General features: G+C 35.7%; 2 protein-coding genes across 6 annotated transcripts in view; one reads left to right on the forward strand and one right to left on the reverse strand.

Annotated features, from left to right (window-relative positions):
• Window positions 1-6317, reverse strand: part of LOC106169506 (uncharacterized) — a 33523-nt gene extending 27206 nt beyond the window's left edge. For all 4 annotated transcript variants that reach the window (XM_087004174.1, XM_087004172.1, XM_087004173.1 and 1 more), the window contains exons 1-2: window positions 6174-6317; window positions 4947-5373 (exon numbers count right to left, since the gene is read on the reverse strand). In XM_087004174.1, the coding sequence (XP_086860300.1) occupies window positions 4947-5316 (370 nt within the window). In that variant the 5' untranslated portion in view covers window positions 5317-5373; window positions 6174-6317. The remainder of the gene's footprint in view (window positions 1-4946; window positions 5374-6173) is intronic.
• On the forward strand, window positions 1911-19349 carry LOC106159132 (methanethiol oxidase). Of its 2 annotated transcripts, none has more exons than XM_013535331.2 (10): window positions 1911-2028; window positions 12468-12634; window positions 12895-13080; window positions 14096-14216; window positions 14899-15084; window positions 15616-15800; window positions 16148-16348; window positions 16469-16534; window positions 17160-17305; window positions 17899-19349. In XM_013535331.2, exons 1-10 carry the CDS (start codon window positions 2016-2018, stop codon window positions 18080-18082), a joined length of 1455 nt encoding a protein of 484 aa, XP_013390785.1. In that variant the 5' UTR covers window positions 1911-2015; the 3' UTR covers window positions 18083-19349. The 2 variants fall into 2 exon arrangements, with proteins under 2 accessions (XP_013390785.1, XP_013390787.1); XM_013535333.2 differs by lacking the exon at window positions 1911-2028 and adding an exon at window positions 7516-7753.
• Window positions 19350-20153: the final 804 nt, after the last annotated feature.

Below are 20153 nucleotides of genomic sequence, written 5' to 3' on the forward strand. Positions count from 1 at the left end.
ATGAGTTGAAATATAATACATATACAACACACTAATGAGCCAGCTGAGGTAGACAACCTTCTACCATATTATATACACATCTCCTCAATATACATTTCAATGTTGTGTTTTTTTTTTAATTAAGTTTAAAAAAAAAAGAAAAATCTGCAAGGAGGCATTGTGTCTCTAATTAAAAGAAAGCCTGTGCAAAATGTTTTCATTCTTGGCAAATTGTAGAGCATATAACAACCTCGGAGGAAATGTACTTAGAAAGCTAGGTAACAAATAACTTGTTGCATACATTTATATGTTTGGGTGTTTGACATTAAATTTTTTCTGTATCAGTGATCACATTAATTGCCCATATCAATTTTTTTATGCCTTATCACTTTTGTATTTAAAATATACACATTGATTATACACTTGTAATAATCAGTCTGTTTGTTTATTCAGGTTCTTCTTGTTGATTTTCACCAACGGAGACAGGCATTTGCAAAGTTTTGCTGCATGTTTATGCTGTTGTGCAGCACTTCACTGTTGCTGTATCTCTGTCTTTCCTATGTCTCTATATGTATCCTCTCTCATGAGACTTGTACCTCAGCAAACCCATTTATTTACAAAATTGCATAAGGCAAAGGATTGCACACAAACACTTAATATGAAAATATTAAAATTATCTGAGTTTATCCCCAATAAAAAAAAAGTTACATCAACAATTAATGGTTCAGTACACACAATCATTTTACAGTTCAAAGACTACTCTTCAAAATGACAAACACCAGCTAGTGTCCTATATCTTGAAAAAAAAGGCACCTATATTTTAAAGAAAAAAATCTAATTAATGCATTCTGAGTAGGCCATAATATGACCTTATGATTCTTCACCATCAAAATGCATAAGCATTAGAGTCACAAAGCAATGAGATGCTTGTTCCTGTGCTTTTGCAGACCCATAGCCAGAAAGTTTTCTGGGGCGGTTCATAATAACTGCCCTTTTTGTTGGGAAAAGATACGCTCTGTGTAAAAAATTTGACTAAGGTGCATGAAGGTTTCATGGCAAAAGAACCACTTTTCCAGAAAAAGGACCCTCCCTTTGGAGGTTCTAAAGTGACAATCACCTTAAATGAGTGACCTGAGAATGTCATATTGAGGTAACACACAATAGCAAGCCCTCAGCTACACACATCTTTGGAGCTTTTCAATTACTTGATCTTTTCAGTGGGGGGAAACTTGTGATCACTTTACACAAGAGTAATGACATACTGGGACGACACACGACCCCAGCTAACCTCTGGTGCATCCTAATAGTTATTCAAGGTCACTCCACAGGAATGTGAATATTTGGGTTGCATCAATGATGCTCTTGTTTTGTGTCATGTTTTTGCATAGTTTTGATTTGCCCTGTTATTGTCACTGTTTTATACTAATGTGCCTCCAGTATGGAACGAAATCAACAGTTATCAAAAAGTAAAGTAAAACAGTAATGCAAATATTACGCAAAATCTGTTCATCACTGATGTGACCAGAACATGCAATTATTTTTTGTAAAATGATCCTTTACTGATTAAATGCTGATACACACTGTGTCTATCGACAAAATCAAATGTAAGGTAGATAACAAAATCACTTTTGTATAGATGATCCAATGTGCCTTTTGAGATGAAGCAGATCCGGTTATTCCGTTTTTACACAGGACAAAGGGGGGGATTAGGGGCAATAAAAATTTTTCATAAATGTAATACATCAAGCAAAAATAGTGTTCTAAATCAGTAGCACACAGAAAAGATATTTTCTGATCAAATTTTTTTTTTTTTTGTGGATTCAACATTATATGGGTACAATATCATAAAAATAAAATACTTTATTTACTTATAGAGAGTATAATTGTTCACCTATCCTCCCCCAAAAAATATCAGCCAGTCCATGTGAAAAAAATAGTGACACAGTAAATTGAGCCAAGGCAATACATACAGGTACATCGTGATTTCTGTGGGATAAATTGCGAACAATAAACAGTGAACAACCAGGTGTTTTATCATGCAGGAAAAAGGTAAGTTTTTAAAAAAAAGTATATGCATATATAAACAGTACCAGTATGAGGAAAAAATTATATCTATATGTATAGATTATAAGGCTTTCCTCCAGCCGTCATTTGGACAGCCGCTGGCCTCAAAAGACAGCCTGAATGGCTTATGGAAATAATTGGCTAATGATAGTATATTTGTAGATTTGTAAATCAGTGACAACGCACCATTTAGAACTATTTTTATCATTATTATTTTAATAACTTAGAAGTGTTCAAAGTTCTCAAATACTTTAACTAGAATTATTTGGAAAAAGGGTGTCACCTCGAAAAATGTGCTTAATTACATGTCTGGTTCCTTTAAAGTAATAAGGCGAAATGCTAACACTAAAGAGTTGGCATTTTCAGGGGTCGAAGTGTTCAGGAAATCATACTTTCCATGCCAGGAAAAGTAATTTTGTAACTATATTACTTTCCCTGAAAAGAAATAAATTTCCGTGATAAAAAATCATTAAAACTGATCTCCCCGATTTTAAAATAGATTAATGTTTTTATTATGATAATAAATTATAAAGAAAAGATACAATGTGACCTAGAAAATCTATATTTGCTGTTATGAAGTAAAAAATAATTGGAAGTATATGATGAGGCAGGTAATATGATCATCTTTATCTTGATGCTTTTCATATATATAAGCAAATGGTGATGCTAGGAGACATTAGCAAGCAACAAAGATGATTTGTTTTCAAGATTTTTTATCCCAAATACTTGTAAAACGACTTGTCTGTCAGACAGTCCACCCTGCAACTTCTGATCCGATACAGTCATTATTGTCGAGATCTGTACTTCTGTTTCAGTTCTTTGGAAAAGAAGCCACCAATGGTGATTTCCTCACAGGTTTTTGTATTTCCCAGAACTTTTCAACTATTTGACATAGATTTTCCGATCTGGTAATAGCTTTCCCATGGAAAACCAAGAAATCAACTTTTTGACCCTTGACTTAGAAAAAACTCTTTGATGCCTCAGTCAATTTCATCTTATTTGAAGTTTTTTGGTGCAGAACATTTCATGTCACCTCATGTGATTTAACAGTGCTGTTGTTGAGCACAAGGCTTTCCACTTAAACACTAGAGAGTGGAAGACTACTGTAATTTTCTTAAATTGCACATGGCATTTGATGACAGAAACAGGAGTCAAATTATATTTAGGGGTACCTGGACCTGTGTAGTATAAGAAACTATTTAACAAAAATGAAAATATTAAATATTTAATTTCCACTGGGAAAAATAAGTGTGGCTCTCTCTCATCAAACGCACATAAAAAACAACATAATAACATTATATAAACTAAAATAATTGTTATGCAAAGATGGTGGCAAGATTTTGCTTAAAAGGCCTACATTTGCTTAATAGGCCTAAGTCACAGACAGTCAAGTCAAACAAGAACCTCCTGTTGTTTTAATGCATTAACAGCACAGCAGTATAAGATTTCAATCTTTCAAAATTGAATAAATTAAATCAACTCAAACTATAATGAAGACGGTTATATGAATACACTTCTTGTATACAGCTTGCCCAAACATAAATACCCAGTAGGGGCTAGACTTTAATCTAAAAAGAAAAACACACGTCACCTCCTGCTCCTACTCCCCTAATCATTTTATTGACATTTTCAATTTCATACAAAATTCCTGCATACAAGCCAAATTGCTGATCTGGTTGGCAAGAATTCAAGGTTGACCCTATGATGGTACTCTAAACACAAAACAAAACAAGTCTACCTGAATGACACATAAGCATTGTACTACGTGAACTGCATATGCGTTCGCACAATTGTATTTTTTTCACTTCACTAAAATGAAATCTCATAACATTCATGAAGTCTTGACATGCAATATACTTGTTCTTCTATAGCACAGCAAATTCAATCAAATCATACGAGGACAAAATGTGCATATGTATCCGTTTCATATGAATCTGTTTCTAATGTTTCATTTACTATACGTCATGCCAATGAGCTACACACATGTACGCACGCACACGCACAAGCACACAGGTCATTGGTCAAGCAAAACAGCTTGTCCATCTGAGGGTTACGCTTAAATATAATCACTGATTTTTCTATGTCCTATCCACTGCTGCACTTAGAGAACTGTTACTGTGCACACTAAAAAAACTATCTCTCTCTCTCTCTCTCTCACACACACACACACACACACACACACACACACACACACACACACACACACACACACACACACAGTTCAAATGTGACCTGTTCCGAAAAAATTAATCACTAAATTTTCGCACAATGTGTTTTATAGCAAAATATTAAATATTTACCTCAGACTCAAATCTCATTGAGGCAATTAGTGAGATATAAGCATGACCTCATAAGAGTTTAAGTATTAACACAATTTTGTCATGAAATGAAAAAATTGTTTAATTATATTTAGAATAATAAGAGTTCTTCTTATTGTTTAGTACAAATACTAGTAATATAAGACCTTTTACATTCATATCTCCACTTTTTTCACTTTCAAGTGCAGTTTCTAGAGATAAGAACTCCAACCAATCTTCATCTGAAATGACAACTTTTTAAACCTTGGCAGTCTGAAGGGCTGGCTATACTTCTTTTTGTCATATTTGAGACCCCTGTTAAGGTGTGTATAAAACATGTCTTAACACTACCATACCCTAGTCACTCGCACATGATTGAAACACCAGATTTTGCCTGTCTCATTAACTTGATATCCTTACACTCGGGAAAATCTCAACTAATTCCATATAAAACCACCTACTCAGTATGCTGGGATTATATTCTGACTTGCTCAGCAAGTGATCGCCAATCATGATTAAGGTGCATCTAGCAAGTATGAGAGCTGCCAGCTCATGGTATTTAATATACTTACCATCATCAATATGATAAAAATAATAATAATTTACCTGTATCAGAGACATCTACTGCCTCATCAACAATATGAATCTCTTGCACTGGAGTGGAAGCAGACGCGACACTGGCATCACCTTCCCCATCTTTTCCTTTAGCACCTCCCTCACTGGTAGCAACATCCTGATCCATGCTTGACATCTCTTCTCTTTTTTCTACACCTTGGTCATCTATGTTTTCTAACCTGCTGTTTGAAGTTCTGCTGTCAGTTTCTCCATGGCCACCGTCAGTTTGTTTGGCAACTCGAGACTGCAAAGGGCTGTGTTTGTCCAGATCATTGCTAGGTGTAATGGTGTCACTGTCAGATGGTATGGGGGACAACTCTCTGCTACTGCTGTTGTAACTGTTGTTAGGAAGACTGCTCATCTCTCTCTTGTAGAGATGGTTTTTAAATGCTACCTCCAATTATGATCCATTCTTACACTGAAATATGAGAAGAAAAACATAAGCTTGAAAAATCTGACAAAACTGGATAATTTGGAGTTGGTGCTAGTTACAACATGTGTTGTCCACTGTATCCAACATATAAGAGCGTAATTATATCGAGGCGCAGCTGAGATATAATTTGCTCTTGTATGTTGCATACAGTGGACAAAGAGTACTGTAGTTGTAACTGACTTATACCACAGCTGGCACTTCGGATAACAGAATGAACGCACCGAAGAGTACTAAAATACAGGCAAGCCTGTATGCAAAATACAAGTGCAATTATCCTATTGTTCGAATTGTCAGCTGTGGTATAAATCAATATACATGTACTATATATACCTAGAATGGACAGAGACCTTTTTCTATATATCTCTCTTGTTGAGAATGAGAAGCATTTCTCTTCTTGTCATCATACTCACTGATACGTCTTGAATTATTTACTAGTGTTTATTATGATCTGCCTAGTAAAGATGTGTGACAGTTACCTATATGGGTATATATATGTTCACAGCATGGGTGATTACATAGAACCTGCCAATGATCCCACTCTGCTGCTGTGGTGGGGTGAGATAGTTACATTACGCCAGACAGTCAAATCGGATGTTTTCCCACACTGGCACAGGGGCTCATAGTTTAATTTTGAAAACTACTTTAGAAGCCCCTTATACTTCCATCCCAAAGTGACAATGCCAATTTAACTTAATTCAACTTGGTCCTTGACCCTAACAAAAACTAACGTTACAAATCTCAACGAAGTCTCAAATATGCTTTTTTGTGTTGCTCACAATACTTACGTCACCGTCCGCATAAAACATTTCACACAACTTTAAAGTATAACACGTGAACAATATTTGAATAAATGTAAACTCGATACCGATGCTTGACAACCACCTGCTTCCATCTTGTGTTGGTTACGTAGTAAAACAAGACTAGAATAGCGTTTCCTTTTAATTTGGAGAGGAAAACTGTCAACAGTGAATTTCCACGTCAATGATTTAAAATTTTCTTTGCCAAAACTACGAGTTTATTTACAAAGTATAAATATTATAATATTATTTATTCCACAGCAATTCCTTGTTTTAATAGCAACACTTCAGAAGTACGATTGAAATGTTTGTGCAGACGACCTGGCCTCGTCTCAGAGAGTGCGCAAGGACTACAGAACTCCCTAAACCACTCAGTTACACAACTATTTTACCAGATGGAAGTTAATTATCAACATACGTTTTATCAAAAATTTTAATTAATTAAAAGTTTATTGTAATTTTAATTAGGCCCCTATAATAAAAGTCACGGTTTTAATAAGACCGCCCATCTTCTTAAAACAGAAATTAATTTAGGAAACAGACCCGTAGAAATAACATATCTGAATAAGTACCTGGGCATTCACCCTCTTTGGAAAATTATCTAACAGATGAAAAACCTCAAGGCCAATACCGCGTAATTTGCATTTGAAATCATATAATGCACGGCGTGTTAGACGTTATAGGCCTACTGTATCTTTACATACATAGCAAGATATAGGTATTTATTTATTTATTTATTTATTGATTTATTTATTGATTTATTTATTTAAATACTTATTGACAGATGAAGTAGAATGTACTTCTTTACAATCTAGCTATATTTTTAGAAACAATCAACGGAAATAAACTGCGTTTTAAGAGGCCTCTAGCTCAGTTTGATGGAATGAAAGCTAGGTCAACTCGTCAACAATTTTTGACCAAAATTCTTTCACAGATTCCCCTCTCTCTTTATAAATCACCTGTTTGCATCGTAAGTTGACTTTTTACAGCCACCCCCCCTACCCCAAATAAAAATAGGTGTAGGCGTAGAGGGCACTTGTGTATTTAGTAGGCCTATCGTTTACATTTTAATTGACACCAGAAAGCGTTTTTCAAGACCATAAATTTGTGAATGCCAGCCTGTTTTAGCAGGTTACTATACCAGACAACATGTAGGCTACTTCTGATAAAACCACTAATTTGAACCTCGTCTTCTTATACATATATGGTGAGAAACGCGTTCCCGTTAATTACGTGAAATCCCACAGGGTGCGATTAAGCACGTACAGGTGTAAAGACGTCGTACCTCGATGAGAAAAAGTTTCACAAAACGCGCTTTGCGCGCATGTGCAGTCGTTTGGCACGATACAGCGGACCCTGTGGTCACTGTGTAGTGAGTGTGCGATAATCGCAGGAGCCAACAAGTGGTGTCGCTCAAAATAGCCTACTTGCGCAATGTCTGATATTCCAACTTCACTGTAAGACCACACAAACCAAAGTGCAAGTCACAAACAGGGACAAACCAGATAGCTGAGCAAAGCTGTGTGTGCACGTTGCGAGACTTGCAAGACTTACATTTTAAACAATGGGTAAATATGTTTCAGATATTAATCACGCTTTAGTCGGTGTAGTTAATTATAATCTGCACTAATTGAAGTTGTGGCTGTATAGTTAACTGGTGTAACGTGACAGAATCCCACTTGTTGCACAGGGTCGGAAAGCTTTGTGGTTAGAGTGCTCGCCTCTGGAGCAGGAGGATGTGGGTTTGACCCTGTCCGGGGACATACCATGCAGCCCAAATAAACGGTACCTGCTGTCTCCCCCGCTTGGCACTCGGCACTAAGCGGTTGAAGCAGCTAGCAGGCCTTGTCTGGTAGTGGAGAAATGGTGCGTTTGCTAGCTTTGAGCGTCTGTGTATCTTCCTCAGGGAAGCGAGAGCGATAACTATACCTATTGCGCAACTGAGCCAAAATGACCAGGCTTCCTTTGAATTGTGAATTAAATAAATGTAACATCAATTATTAACTGTGGTGGTTGCAATATCTCAATAAAGATTACTATTATTTATATTATTCTTATATTGTTGTTATTATTATTCATTTGTACAGGTAAGCCCCACCCCACCCCCTCTAGAATTTGACCCACTTAATGTCATACTAACCCTAACCATTATAACTAAATGGAGGACAGACTTTCTGTTACAGTAAACCTCAGTATTGTTATACTGGTACTATGGCATCAACTTTGGGATATGGTTTATATCTGTTTAAAGATAATATGAGAGCTGAGTCCATCACAGAGGTGAACATTTGCTGTACATAATATCATTGGTCAAAGTTTTAACTTCTTGTCAAAACACACCATGGAAATATTTAACCCCCGACAGAATAAGCTTCCGCTATCAAAATTACGTCTACTTTTCTAAATTAATATATAAGTTTGCAAGTTCTTATTTACAAAACATCACTGGCTATGTTCCAACCTAAATTTTATGTGATAGATACAATACGAGTTGCCGAGCTGTACGTGAAATATAACGAATGTATTGGCGAGCCGCAGGTGAGACAATACACGAATAATTTCACGTACAGCTTGGCGACGAGTGTTGTATCTGGCTTAAACCACGGCCTCTGATTGGCTACTACACTAGTAGTGCAACAGACCGTGGAACGCACTCGTACATGACGTGTTTGTATGTCGAATACAGCACGGCCGAGTCTTTTGTTCTACGCGCTAGCCGTGGTTTAAGTTTAAAAATTGCGGTATTGTCAGATTTTTAGCATAAACAGGGAAATTGCAGCAGCGCATGAATCTAGATGAGATGCACTACTTTCCAACCCCGCTTAGGATCATCTGATATACCGGTTTATTCTGGATCTGTAGGTGCCGAGTCTGGTAGTTGGGTAGGCCTGAAACTATAGAATATTCCCAGAAATTTCAGCAGTTTTCCGTTTATCACCACTCAAATTACACTCTTCATGTATGTTTTGTGTTTGTTTAATGTCAGCAGAAACAAATATACCTAGAAATGTAGATGTAGCTGAAACCAAGTGGGCTTTAAGAGTGGATGTCATTGCGACAGAACCACATTTAAAAGCTACACTTAAATGGATTTTTTTAAAGAGAGATTGCGACTTTTAAGATTCCTTGTGAAATGCATCTAAGTGAAGGTTCCTAGCATTCTTTATTTTGAGCAATGTCAAATATTAGTTATTTAGAAAATATTAGGTATTCAGAAAATGCCCCTATAAAATTTCTGTCAGTGAGTTATGTACCCGTTACAAGTAATAAAGCAAGCACATTTGAAATTCAGATAGATGGATATTAGTTTCCATGACTCTGAAAAATTATTCAGTCCACACTCAGAATGTTTAATACAGGACCATGTGTTTACATTGTTAGATTTGTATTTATTACCTCCTATGCATGTTTTACTTCACATAAGCTGTTGTGATACATATAGGGATGTAAATTGATTTGTTAGTATCTAGGCAATATTCATATGTGTGAAAACCATGCCACAGACACCCTTAAATAATGTTTTCCATTTTATATAGAGGTGTATAGATGTCCTTATGTTAAAACACAAAATTGTGAGCAAAACATCTTATTAAATTCTCTAACTTCATGTATAAGCAAACAGCTGTTCCATTTCCATCAATTTAATGGATATAAGCAACCCAGTGTTGGATGTTACTGTGATGATGATCGTGGCTAGGCCAAACAAAACTGCCAATTTGGTTAACAAGCCCAACTGACTTTAATTTTACAGAAATATATTTTCTTTATAGAAAAAAGGCACAGTGAGTATTGCCTTGGTAAGTGGGGAAAATTTAACACAGTTCCGAGGAAAAACCTAGTTAATGCTGTTGTTTTTATGCCCAAACAATTTGCCCACATTGCTTGATTTGAAATCTCCTCTGCTTAGTGTAAAATACAGATATTATTCAGATTTTATTCAAATATCTATAGATATTATTCAGATATTATTCAAATTTTAAAAAAATACTGACAGAAATTTAATTAGTGCTATGCTCATTAAACATCAGTGTGTTTAAAAGACAAAAAAAGAATTTTGTTGCATGCCCACACAAAGCCCCCACTTGCTAACTAACTTATCAATTTTGTCTGCACCTCTTCAACCTTATATATCTTATCTAAAGACTTAACTAAATATACATTTGATGCTGATATTTACATAAACAAGTGGGGAGAAATTTTTCCAGCACCCCCTTTTGTAGTGTTAAATGAAATGCATTAAAGAATTGTCAATTTTTTTTTCTTCTAGAGCTGTTGACAATAATTCTTCAAATGCATGTATATTATTGGCAGGAAATGGTCTGACTTCAGTGTCCTGATCAATGACATGCTCAGTATATGTACAGTATATAAAGGTTATTGCCCTCAGCATCACGCCTCCTGTGCTCTGGTTTCATCATTTTTAGATCTCTTTTTTTATCTAAATTAATATTTATCAAGCCTTGACCTTTGCTGTCACCTGATGCAAGGTTGTCACATTATTAGTACCACCAGTTTTAGCATATGGGCAGCACTCCTGAACATTAGTTTTATTTCAATTGGCTATCCATAATTTCCGTTTTGCTATGGACTTTTTCCCATTGGATGGTTATAAATACACTTTGAAGTTGGAAGAGTGTGATGTATAGGGAATAATCCGGGTCTCGCTCACAGTGCGTGCCAATGCGTGCCAGAATATTCCGGGCTCAGCACTACTAGGGTTAGGTTAGAAAGCTTCGACCGGCTTCCACTGGTTTTAACTGGTTCCATGTCATGTTGGCAGATACAAGTCGCTTACCCCTTTCTTCCTAGACTACTAGGGCCTGTGTACCCATGTTGTGGATTTATGTCCCATATAATTACAACTTGATCCCACTAGACTTTTGGCTCTGTCTGTGCCTATGCCTAGGTGTTATGCTCATTGCAGTGCACCCTTACAATTTTTTAAAATATTAGATTCTGACCATCCCCCAAATTGTTTAAAGGAATAATGGGAAAAGTTACTATAGAAGTCTGACTCTAGTTACCAAAGTTTTTTTTTCTTTTTTTTTTTAAATAAATATGCAGCAAGTAAAAATAAAACCAAAATTGAAAAACTAAAAATCAAAAAGGATACAGCTGTGGTAATGCCAACAGTTCAAATAAATTACAACAAACTGAAGCCAGTAAGATTGTTATTGTAACTTATCAGGGCCACAGAATTAAGAAGACAAATTTTCAACGGGCATAATCCTTTATTTCTCCTAAATGCCAGACACTGCAGTGAACTAAAAACAAAAAACAAATTACAACTCATTGCTTAGCATACAAATTAACTCGTACTTTAAACACCTTTTCTGCTACTATCTATAGATACTATTCAGAGCTATGAAATATTTTACCTTCCAAATTGAACTGAAATGCATTACCACAAGATCATTTCAAGAATTCTTGTTTAAATTACTATGTTTGACCATGTACATCAATAAAACATGGTTAACAAATGTATTTAATAAATTATATACATAACTAGAAAAGCACTCAGAGAGCACAGACCTCCGCCAAGGTAGCAAAGTCTCCATCCAATGCCGTTTCACCCCTAAATTTTCGATATTTTTGTTTATTGATTGATTATTGATCCGGATAACCACAAAAAGCTAATCATCTGTTCCTTGGCCCACTTCTGACAGTTCCTGAAAATTTCATCAAAATCGGTCCGTAACTTTTTGAGTTATGTCGATAACAGACAGACAAACAAACAAACAAACGGGATGAAAACATAACCTCCTTGGCGGGGGTAAATATTTCACCCACCATTATATGCTTCTTTCCAATAAATTCTGCCACTATTATTGTGAGACTTACTGAAGACTGACCTAGACTGTCCCACTGCACACACTGAAGGGTGTGCACCCAAAAAAGTGTTCAATTATGAAATAAGGTGCAGTGGATGTACATGGTCAGCACACCCACTGCAATACTGACCACTTTGTTCTTACAGTTAAAGGTGATAAAATCTGATGAGAAATATGTGCATATTTAAAATCTATGTTACCTGAGACTGCCAAGCTTTAGAAATTATATTTCCCAAATTCAATATGCTGATCATTGTGTCAACGTATTATTATTCTTATCATTATATTTAATATCTGATATTTTAACATATTTATTATGAATTGTAATTGATTGAAAATTAAAGTTGAATATTAAAAAATTGATATTTTATGGTACTGTTAATTTGGCAGCCCAAATTATAAGAAAGAAAAAAACATATCCAGCTTTACCTTTCACTTATTCATATTGCAGCCTGTCAAGAAGTAGGTCCAGGGTATAAAAGCCCCCTTGATGCAATGAGGAATGCTCCGCGGGAAAAGATTGTCTATGTGCCTTGCATTCGTAGAAACACCGCAACAACTGGACCCGATTATTTGGCCACTGTGGATATTGATCCTCATTCAAAGAATTACTGCAAAGTAAGTGCTAACCCTAATTTGGATAGCTTTTCTGGGTTATGGTGCATGTACCACCCTATTGTATGTTTAAATGTATATATATTCTCTTTAGTATAGTTATAGCTTTTACAGAAATTGGGTTTGAACCAGAAAAACAGAGCAAAATTATTATTATTAATATCATTCTTATTATTGGTAATAACTGTAGTTAAATCTTTGTTTGAATTTTTAAAGGCACTTTACACAACTTTGGTACATTGTATTATTTATTGAACCTGCAGGTTATCCATCGCCTGGACATGCCCTACTTAGGAGATGAGCTTCATCACACTGGCTGGAATGCCTGTTCAAGCTGCTATGATGATCCCACGAAGAAACGAAATCGCCTGGTTATGCCTTCTTTGATGAGCACTCGCATTTACATTGTTGACACTGACACTGATCCTGTTCAACCCAAAATTTACAAGGTATTCTTTCTTGTTTGCTTTTAAAAACTTAAAACCCTTTTAAGCCTGTAAAGTGCGCATGCTTTATTTGATTGCAGTTCAGTTTTATAAAATTTTGTTTGGTTTTGTCAGCATGAAGTTTCATTTCGCTGCAGTGTAGTATTTTTTTGCCTGCATTGAAGTTAGTTACATTTAAGTAACATCATTTGCTAAAGGTACCATCTAACAACCAGAGGCCCTTCTAGACGTTCTGGCAATTTCAAAAGTGGTTGAGGGACCTCTTTGTGATTGGGGATGATTTAGCAGAACACGCTCCTTGCCAGACACACCCTCTGTATTGCAGAGTAGGAATGTTTTCACAACCGTGTGTCAATTGTGAATTATGCTAGTTAATTATTAACAGATTTCCCACAACCTTCATCCAGCAGACAAATGACATTGATTCACCGTTGAATCAACGTTAATTTTGGTGGATCAACGTTGAATCAACGTAGAATCTGGGCACCCATTATTCATGTAAGTCATTTGGACAGTTGATTTACTCTTTGGGATTGTTTTGCTATATTTACTTGTTAAGATGTGTTACTCAGATCTTGTTTCAACCCCATATTTGTCGGAAAGGGTTAAAATTCCTTTGGTTTGATAATTTACATTTTGGCAATAAAATAAAGAGCTTTAGAAGAATACTAAGTCTTTGTCATCACTGCCTTTGTTAGCAGTATGCCTCCGGGTATACAGAAATGCCTGCATGGTCTCAACACGGCACAGAAGCCACCATTCTTATACTAATAGTTGTGTATATCCATTGGGGATTCTGTATTGCTCTCAAGATAAGGTCCAGCTTTAGCTGAGTGATAACAACCAACCCAGCCTTCTCTGCTGCTGTGATTTTTGGTTTAGGGGCAGGGAAGCCACATGAGAGTTGACATACTTGATCATCTCAAATCCCACAAAAGTCCTTCAATCGCTTTTGGTTTTAGAAGTGTTAGAAAAGCTAGAAGAAAATGATGGTTTGTTTTAAACATATGATTTATAGATTGTGGAACCCGAAGAGGTTTACCAAAAGACTGGTCTTGGAAATCCCCACACTGCCCATTGTTTGGCCAATGGTCAAGTTATGATAAGCTGTTTGGGAGATCCAAAAGGAAATGCCAAAGGTTTGTTACAAAAGCTGTCTTCTAAGTTAATAAACAGCATGGCTTTTCTGGCAGATGCATTGGACTGCAGTGCTAAAATTTCCAGTGGTGTTCAGTATAAATCATATTGTCTAATTTCTTTTCTTTCTAGTGTAAAGTGTATAGTTCAGATTGTGTTAGCTTTGAAGCCATTATTTCCTTTGTTGCATAACCATAGATGTTGTTGATAAGGCTATTTGATTTCGAGCAAATCAGATTTTGGAGAGATTTGGGTTGATTTACTAATATCAGAGAGAACACATGTTGTTTTGTAGACCTCATTGAAGTGATATCATCCCAGTTGCAGGTTGGTATCACTTTTCTGAGGTCTGCAAAACAACATATTGACGTATGAGTCTATAATTGCATGTTTTAGTATATTATCTAATACTTAAATGTCAGTGTTCTTCAAAATAACATTGAAAGATGCTTTTATTTGACATTGTCATTCTCTGATTAATAAATTGATTCATTTTCTTTCAGCTGGTGGTCAAAAAATTGTTGATGTCATTGTTCAATATTATGTTTGATGATGACATTGGCCAATTTGTTTTTACCAGACGTCATATCCTTGGATATAAGATCAAAATCCATGCTGATTTTATAATATATGATAATAAAAGAATATAATGTTTCTTTTTCGTGTTCATTGAAAATGTTTCAGGTGGCTTTGTCATCTTGGATGGATGTTGTGATTTTGCTGTACAGGGGAACTGGGAAAAGCCTGGAAACACCACTGAATTTGGCTACGACTTCTGGTATCAGCCAAAATTTAATGTTATGATCAGCAGCCAGTGGGGAACTCCTAAAGTACTGATGAATGGATTTAATCCAGAAGATTATGAGAAGGGTAAGGTTAGACATGTAAAAGGAACAGAAAAATGCTTCAAAACAGGTCTACCTCACTACCAGACAGCTGTAAAGCTGTTTCCACACAATGTTACCAAGGCACGAGCAAAAGAATAAAATGAGTCATTGTCTGAAGTGGTTTATATACATTACTGGGAATCCATGCTCTCTATATACAATAGAAATCTATTACAGTTATCAGAGGAAAATGTTTTTAAGAGTTAACAGGATCTTATAACTGCTGATATTAAATCAAAAGTGTCACCAAGCAACAGACAGTAGATCGAGATTGGTGGGCTTTTCTTTTTTATGGGCCTGTGCCTCAAAGTTTCTGTCATTTTAACCATTTAGTATATCACCAAAATGAGACATAATGAAACAAAACCAGCATGTCACTAGCCCCTGATGTAATCACATGGTCAGAAATAAAATTAGGAAAAATATGTAAAAAAGATCTGAATTAACAAATGATTTACAATGTTGCCTCGTATATAAATACATATATATATGCATTTCCCCACTTCTTGACAAGGTCATTATGGTCACAGTATTAATGTATGGGATTGGGATAATCACATTCTCAAGCAGACTATTGACCTGGGGAAGGTTGAAGGGGCCATACCCTTGGAAGTGCGCTTCATGCACAACCCAGACAGACCAGAGGGCTTCGTTGGATGTGCCTTAAGCACTAATGTGTTCCGTTTCTACAGGACTGAGGTAATTTTCAGCTACCTGATTTTCTGTGTGTTTTTTTTTTTTTTTTTTTTTTTTTTTTCACATTTGATTGAAATTGGCTTTGCGATGTGAGAAAAAGTGTTAGTCATTTAGTGATACTAGTAATCTGTTTCTGGTAATTTAGATTTACACTTCTGTAAGCTACTTTTATGATCCAACTAATAGATGAGTGGTTGATAAACAACCGCTTCTCTTGTTCAGGTCAGAAGTGATCAAAATGCACATTAAATGACTGTAATCATGATCAATTTATTCATTTTTAGGCCCCAGAAATGATGTTCTTCTTTAGCACAACCTTTTTTTCTTTCTTTATTATGTCCCCATTTTAGAGAGGAGATTGGGCTGCAGAAAAAGTAATTGATGTCCCATCTAAGAAGGTTCAGGGTTGGGCGCTGCCTGAGATGCCAGGTTTGATCACAGATATCCTCCTGTCCATGGATGACCGCTTCTTGTACTTCAGCAACTGGTTGCATGGAGACATTCGTCAGTATGATGTCACGGACACCAGGAACCCAAAACTGGTCGGACAGGTACTTTTTACACACACACACACACGCACACACACACAGTTACAAATCAAATGTCTTCATACATAGCAAGTGCCACACATCATTTGAAATCTAGATAACTTCTTTCTTTTCATCTGATAGGTGTGGCTGAATGGAAGTATCTGTAAGGATGGGCCAGTCAAAGTTTTAGAGGACAAAGAATTGAAGGTAGGTATAAAACTGAAGTTCGAAGTGTTCATGGAAACGTTATAGTAACGGCATGTTTCAAAGTATAAAAATTGATGGCACAACAAAATTTGTGAAAGCTTTTTCTGACACCTTTCAGCCTTTATATAAAGCCTTTGCATCCTGAAGTATGACATTGATAACGTTATTTTATAGTCCTTGCAAAAAGCTTTTACAACTTTGGTGATGAGCATCAGTTTCAATACTTTGAAATGTGAACGGAAACTAACGTGATGCATATGTAAATGACATTTGTCATGTTCACAGAAACTGAAAGATTTGATTTCACGCAGATACAGTGTTTGGAGTAATGACAGAAAAAGCTTGCTGAAAATTGCCATTTAGAGTATAATATGTACACATTGTGTCTGCACCTGTAACCTAGCTTTCCTGGTTTAGTTCTTATAGGCACTCACAATGCAGTGGGTCCACAAAAAAACAGGGGTGCAAGAAAAATCTAACCCTGCTACAAGAAAGTAAAAGAAAGATACTCAATATTTGACCAAGTCCCCCCGCCCACCCCAAGCTATGCTGGTTTCTTTTTTCCTCTTTTTCTAAATTCTAACCTAAAAAAAATTCTATATTTTGTTGTGATTTCTGTGCACAGGAGCAGCCAGAGCCTCTCTACATGAATGGAAAGCGCGTGCATGGTGCACCCCAAATGATCCAACTCAGCCTGGATGGAAAACGACTGTATGTCACTACTTCACTGTACAGTGGATGGGATAAGCAGTTTTATCCAGATATGGTTGAGTAAGTTTTATTTATATTTTAAGAATTTGAGAGTTTTCTTTGAGGAATTGATTTATGAATTGGATTTTTTTTTCTTAATTTTACTGAATTGTTTGTACTTGTGTGAAAGGGCTGATGTGACAGCACTACTGATAGTAGCATCACAACATCAAAATTAGTTTGAATAAGTCTATCATGGTCTCATTCATGGATTTATATTACAGTTCACATATGATAATTATAAAACACAAGCAGAAATATTTTCATACCCTTAGTTTATGGACATAAGCCTTCATCAGAATGATGTGAATAGATGTTGTTACTCACTGACAGCAGGCCACCCATGAATAGGGATGAAGGTGTCGAACTACCTGACATTTATCAGAGGGTCCTGGCCGCTATAACACCTAGCGGTCAGTAAGTACTCACATCAGTCTGATGAAGGCCTAGTCCAGGTTGTTTGTTAGCTAACGATACAAAAGTATTTCAGCTTATGTTTTATAATTGTCATATATGATCTAAGTACCAAGCTAATAAACATTTTTGCTCATTTATATGATGGTTATTAAGTGGATATATTTCACCACTTTTATAATGTTAGAATTTTCCTGCAGGCATGGTTCCAAGATGCTTCAAATTGATGTTGACACAGAAAAAGGTGGACTGACCCTCAACAGAGCATTCCTGGTGGATTTTGGGCAAGAACCTGGAGGCCCATCCCTGGCCCATGAAATCCGCTATCCTGGTGGCGATTGTACATCTGACATCTATTTGTCCACCACTATGGGCAAACTGTAAATGAGGTGCATCTGGCAAGGTGCATACTTAATATAAGGATCCCATGTGTCAGATTTCTGTGGACTTATAGCTTGCATTTTTATTTTTAAAGGAATTTCAATTGAATTTTATCAGTCACGTAACAAAATTCGTTATTTGCCAAAATCAAGAAAAATGTTCTTAAAAATATAATTCTTAAAAATTCTAATCAGAGGGGATTATGTGGTATTATGCAGATGTGAACTAAGAATATACATTAGTCTGAGATATATTTTGCACAAGATTACTAAGAATGCATATATAAATGTCATATATAATTTTATAAGATACTGGTACAATGGGAATCAACTGACATAGCCTAAAATGAAACATTTATCACTGTGTGATTTCATACAAGACTATATTAAGTCTGAGAATCCATGTGAGTTGGGGTTTTAACTCTTTACCAATAAGTGTCTCTCTGCTTCACGAGTCCTTCTAGAAAGTAATACAGAAGAGACATCAGCAACATGGTGAATTCATATCTTTACGCAATAGACTAGAATTTGACAGAACCAGAGAGTAATCAATATATATATATATATATATATATATATATACATATATACATATATATACAAATTTTGCCAGCTTTTGCATGTTGCCATATATCACAATCAAAAGAGTACAGTTATTTTTGCCCACACTCTCCTCTAAATCCTGCAAAAGCTCACTCAATTTTATGCTAAGTTGCAAGACTTTGGGCCATCTCAGATTATTTCTATTGATTGAAACATGATGACAGCAAGACACTGGAAACTATTTTTAGGGTAATATTTTTTGGTGAAGGTCGAGTGGCATCAGATCCAAAGATTCTACAAGCTATTCACAACTTTGCCATTAGCTCTCACGGTTCTTATACTTGTAGCATAGGCAACTATTGTTCCCATTACGCATAAAAAAGATTTAAAGAATTTATATAAAAGAGATATTTTAGATTGTATATTTTTTGCCAAATATTTGCTTTGCTTCCTTTTGGTGTGTGGATGGAGGAATATAATTAAAAATAATTATGCATAGAAAAAAAACTGAATTGGATACTTTATTGGAATTATTAATGGCCAAATGTATGTACTATTTCAGAAGTACTTATAGTATATTCTATTGATATTATTGAAGTGATTAGCCAGTTTTAACTACCCAGAGCAATATTGGAAATTTAAATGCCGTCAGTCATAATTTAGACGCACCCTTTCATACCAATTGTTCAAAGATCACAATAAATCTATATACATGTCGAATTAAATTACTTATGTCTTACTGTTATGAAGTTGAAAGAAATCTTTTACACGCAGGCACTGCACATGGAAGTCTAAGAATTCAATTATGTATTAAAGGTGCTTTCTACAGGATTTTCTGGATACAAAATGGTTTTTAGAAAACTACTAAACTTGACTCAAATTTATTTTAGACACCTGAAAAATCAAATACAGGTCATTGCAGAAGAAGGAACATTAGGTTTTCATTTCACAGTGCAATTACATGTATACATTAACTATTGGGTTATTATAAAGTCCTGTAAAAAAAATTGGGAACAATCTAAAATATTTCTTTCCAAAGCAAAAAAAAAAAAAGTCAAGTTGCAGGATTCTACCCTGGAACTCGCTTCATCGGTCTGGTGATGTGGCTGCTGAACATTGGACTATTTATTTATTTATTACTAAAACCACCTTAAAAGATGAGTAAAAAAAATTAATATATGTCTAAAATAATACAATAAAAACAGTAATTAAAACGATTTTAAGAGCAGTCCCGCCAGCACATATTCTTTTGAGAGTCTGTTCTGATAGCTGGGGCTGTTTACCAAAAATCTCAGCGTATCAACCAGTCCTGCCGGTGCATGCAGGTCCGGGCCAGCATTCCGGATCCCCGACCCACTCAGACATAAGATCGGATTCATACCGTAGGAAACAATCCTCTGGAGCAACGACCCCTGCACTATGGAACGATTAAGCATAAAATGAGACAGCTGATGAATGGTTGACAGTTGGCTGTCAATAACGTCTTTTTGCTCAAAGCAAGAATCGATGCCATTGGTTCATCACTTAAAGAG

The sequence above is a fragment of the Lingula anatina genome, chromosome 2, assembly GCF_051362555.1.
Source record: "Lingula anatina isolate TDL-2025a chromosome 2, LinAna3.0, whole genome shotgun sequence".
In the NCBI taxonomy this organism is placed as follows: Eukaryota; Metazoa; Brachiopoda; class Lingulata; order Lingulida; family Lingulidae; genus Lingula; species Lingula anatina.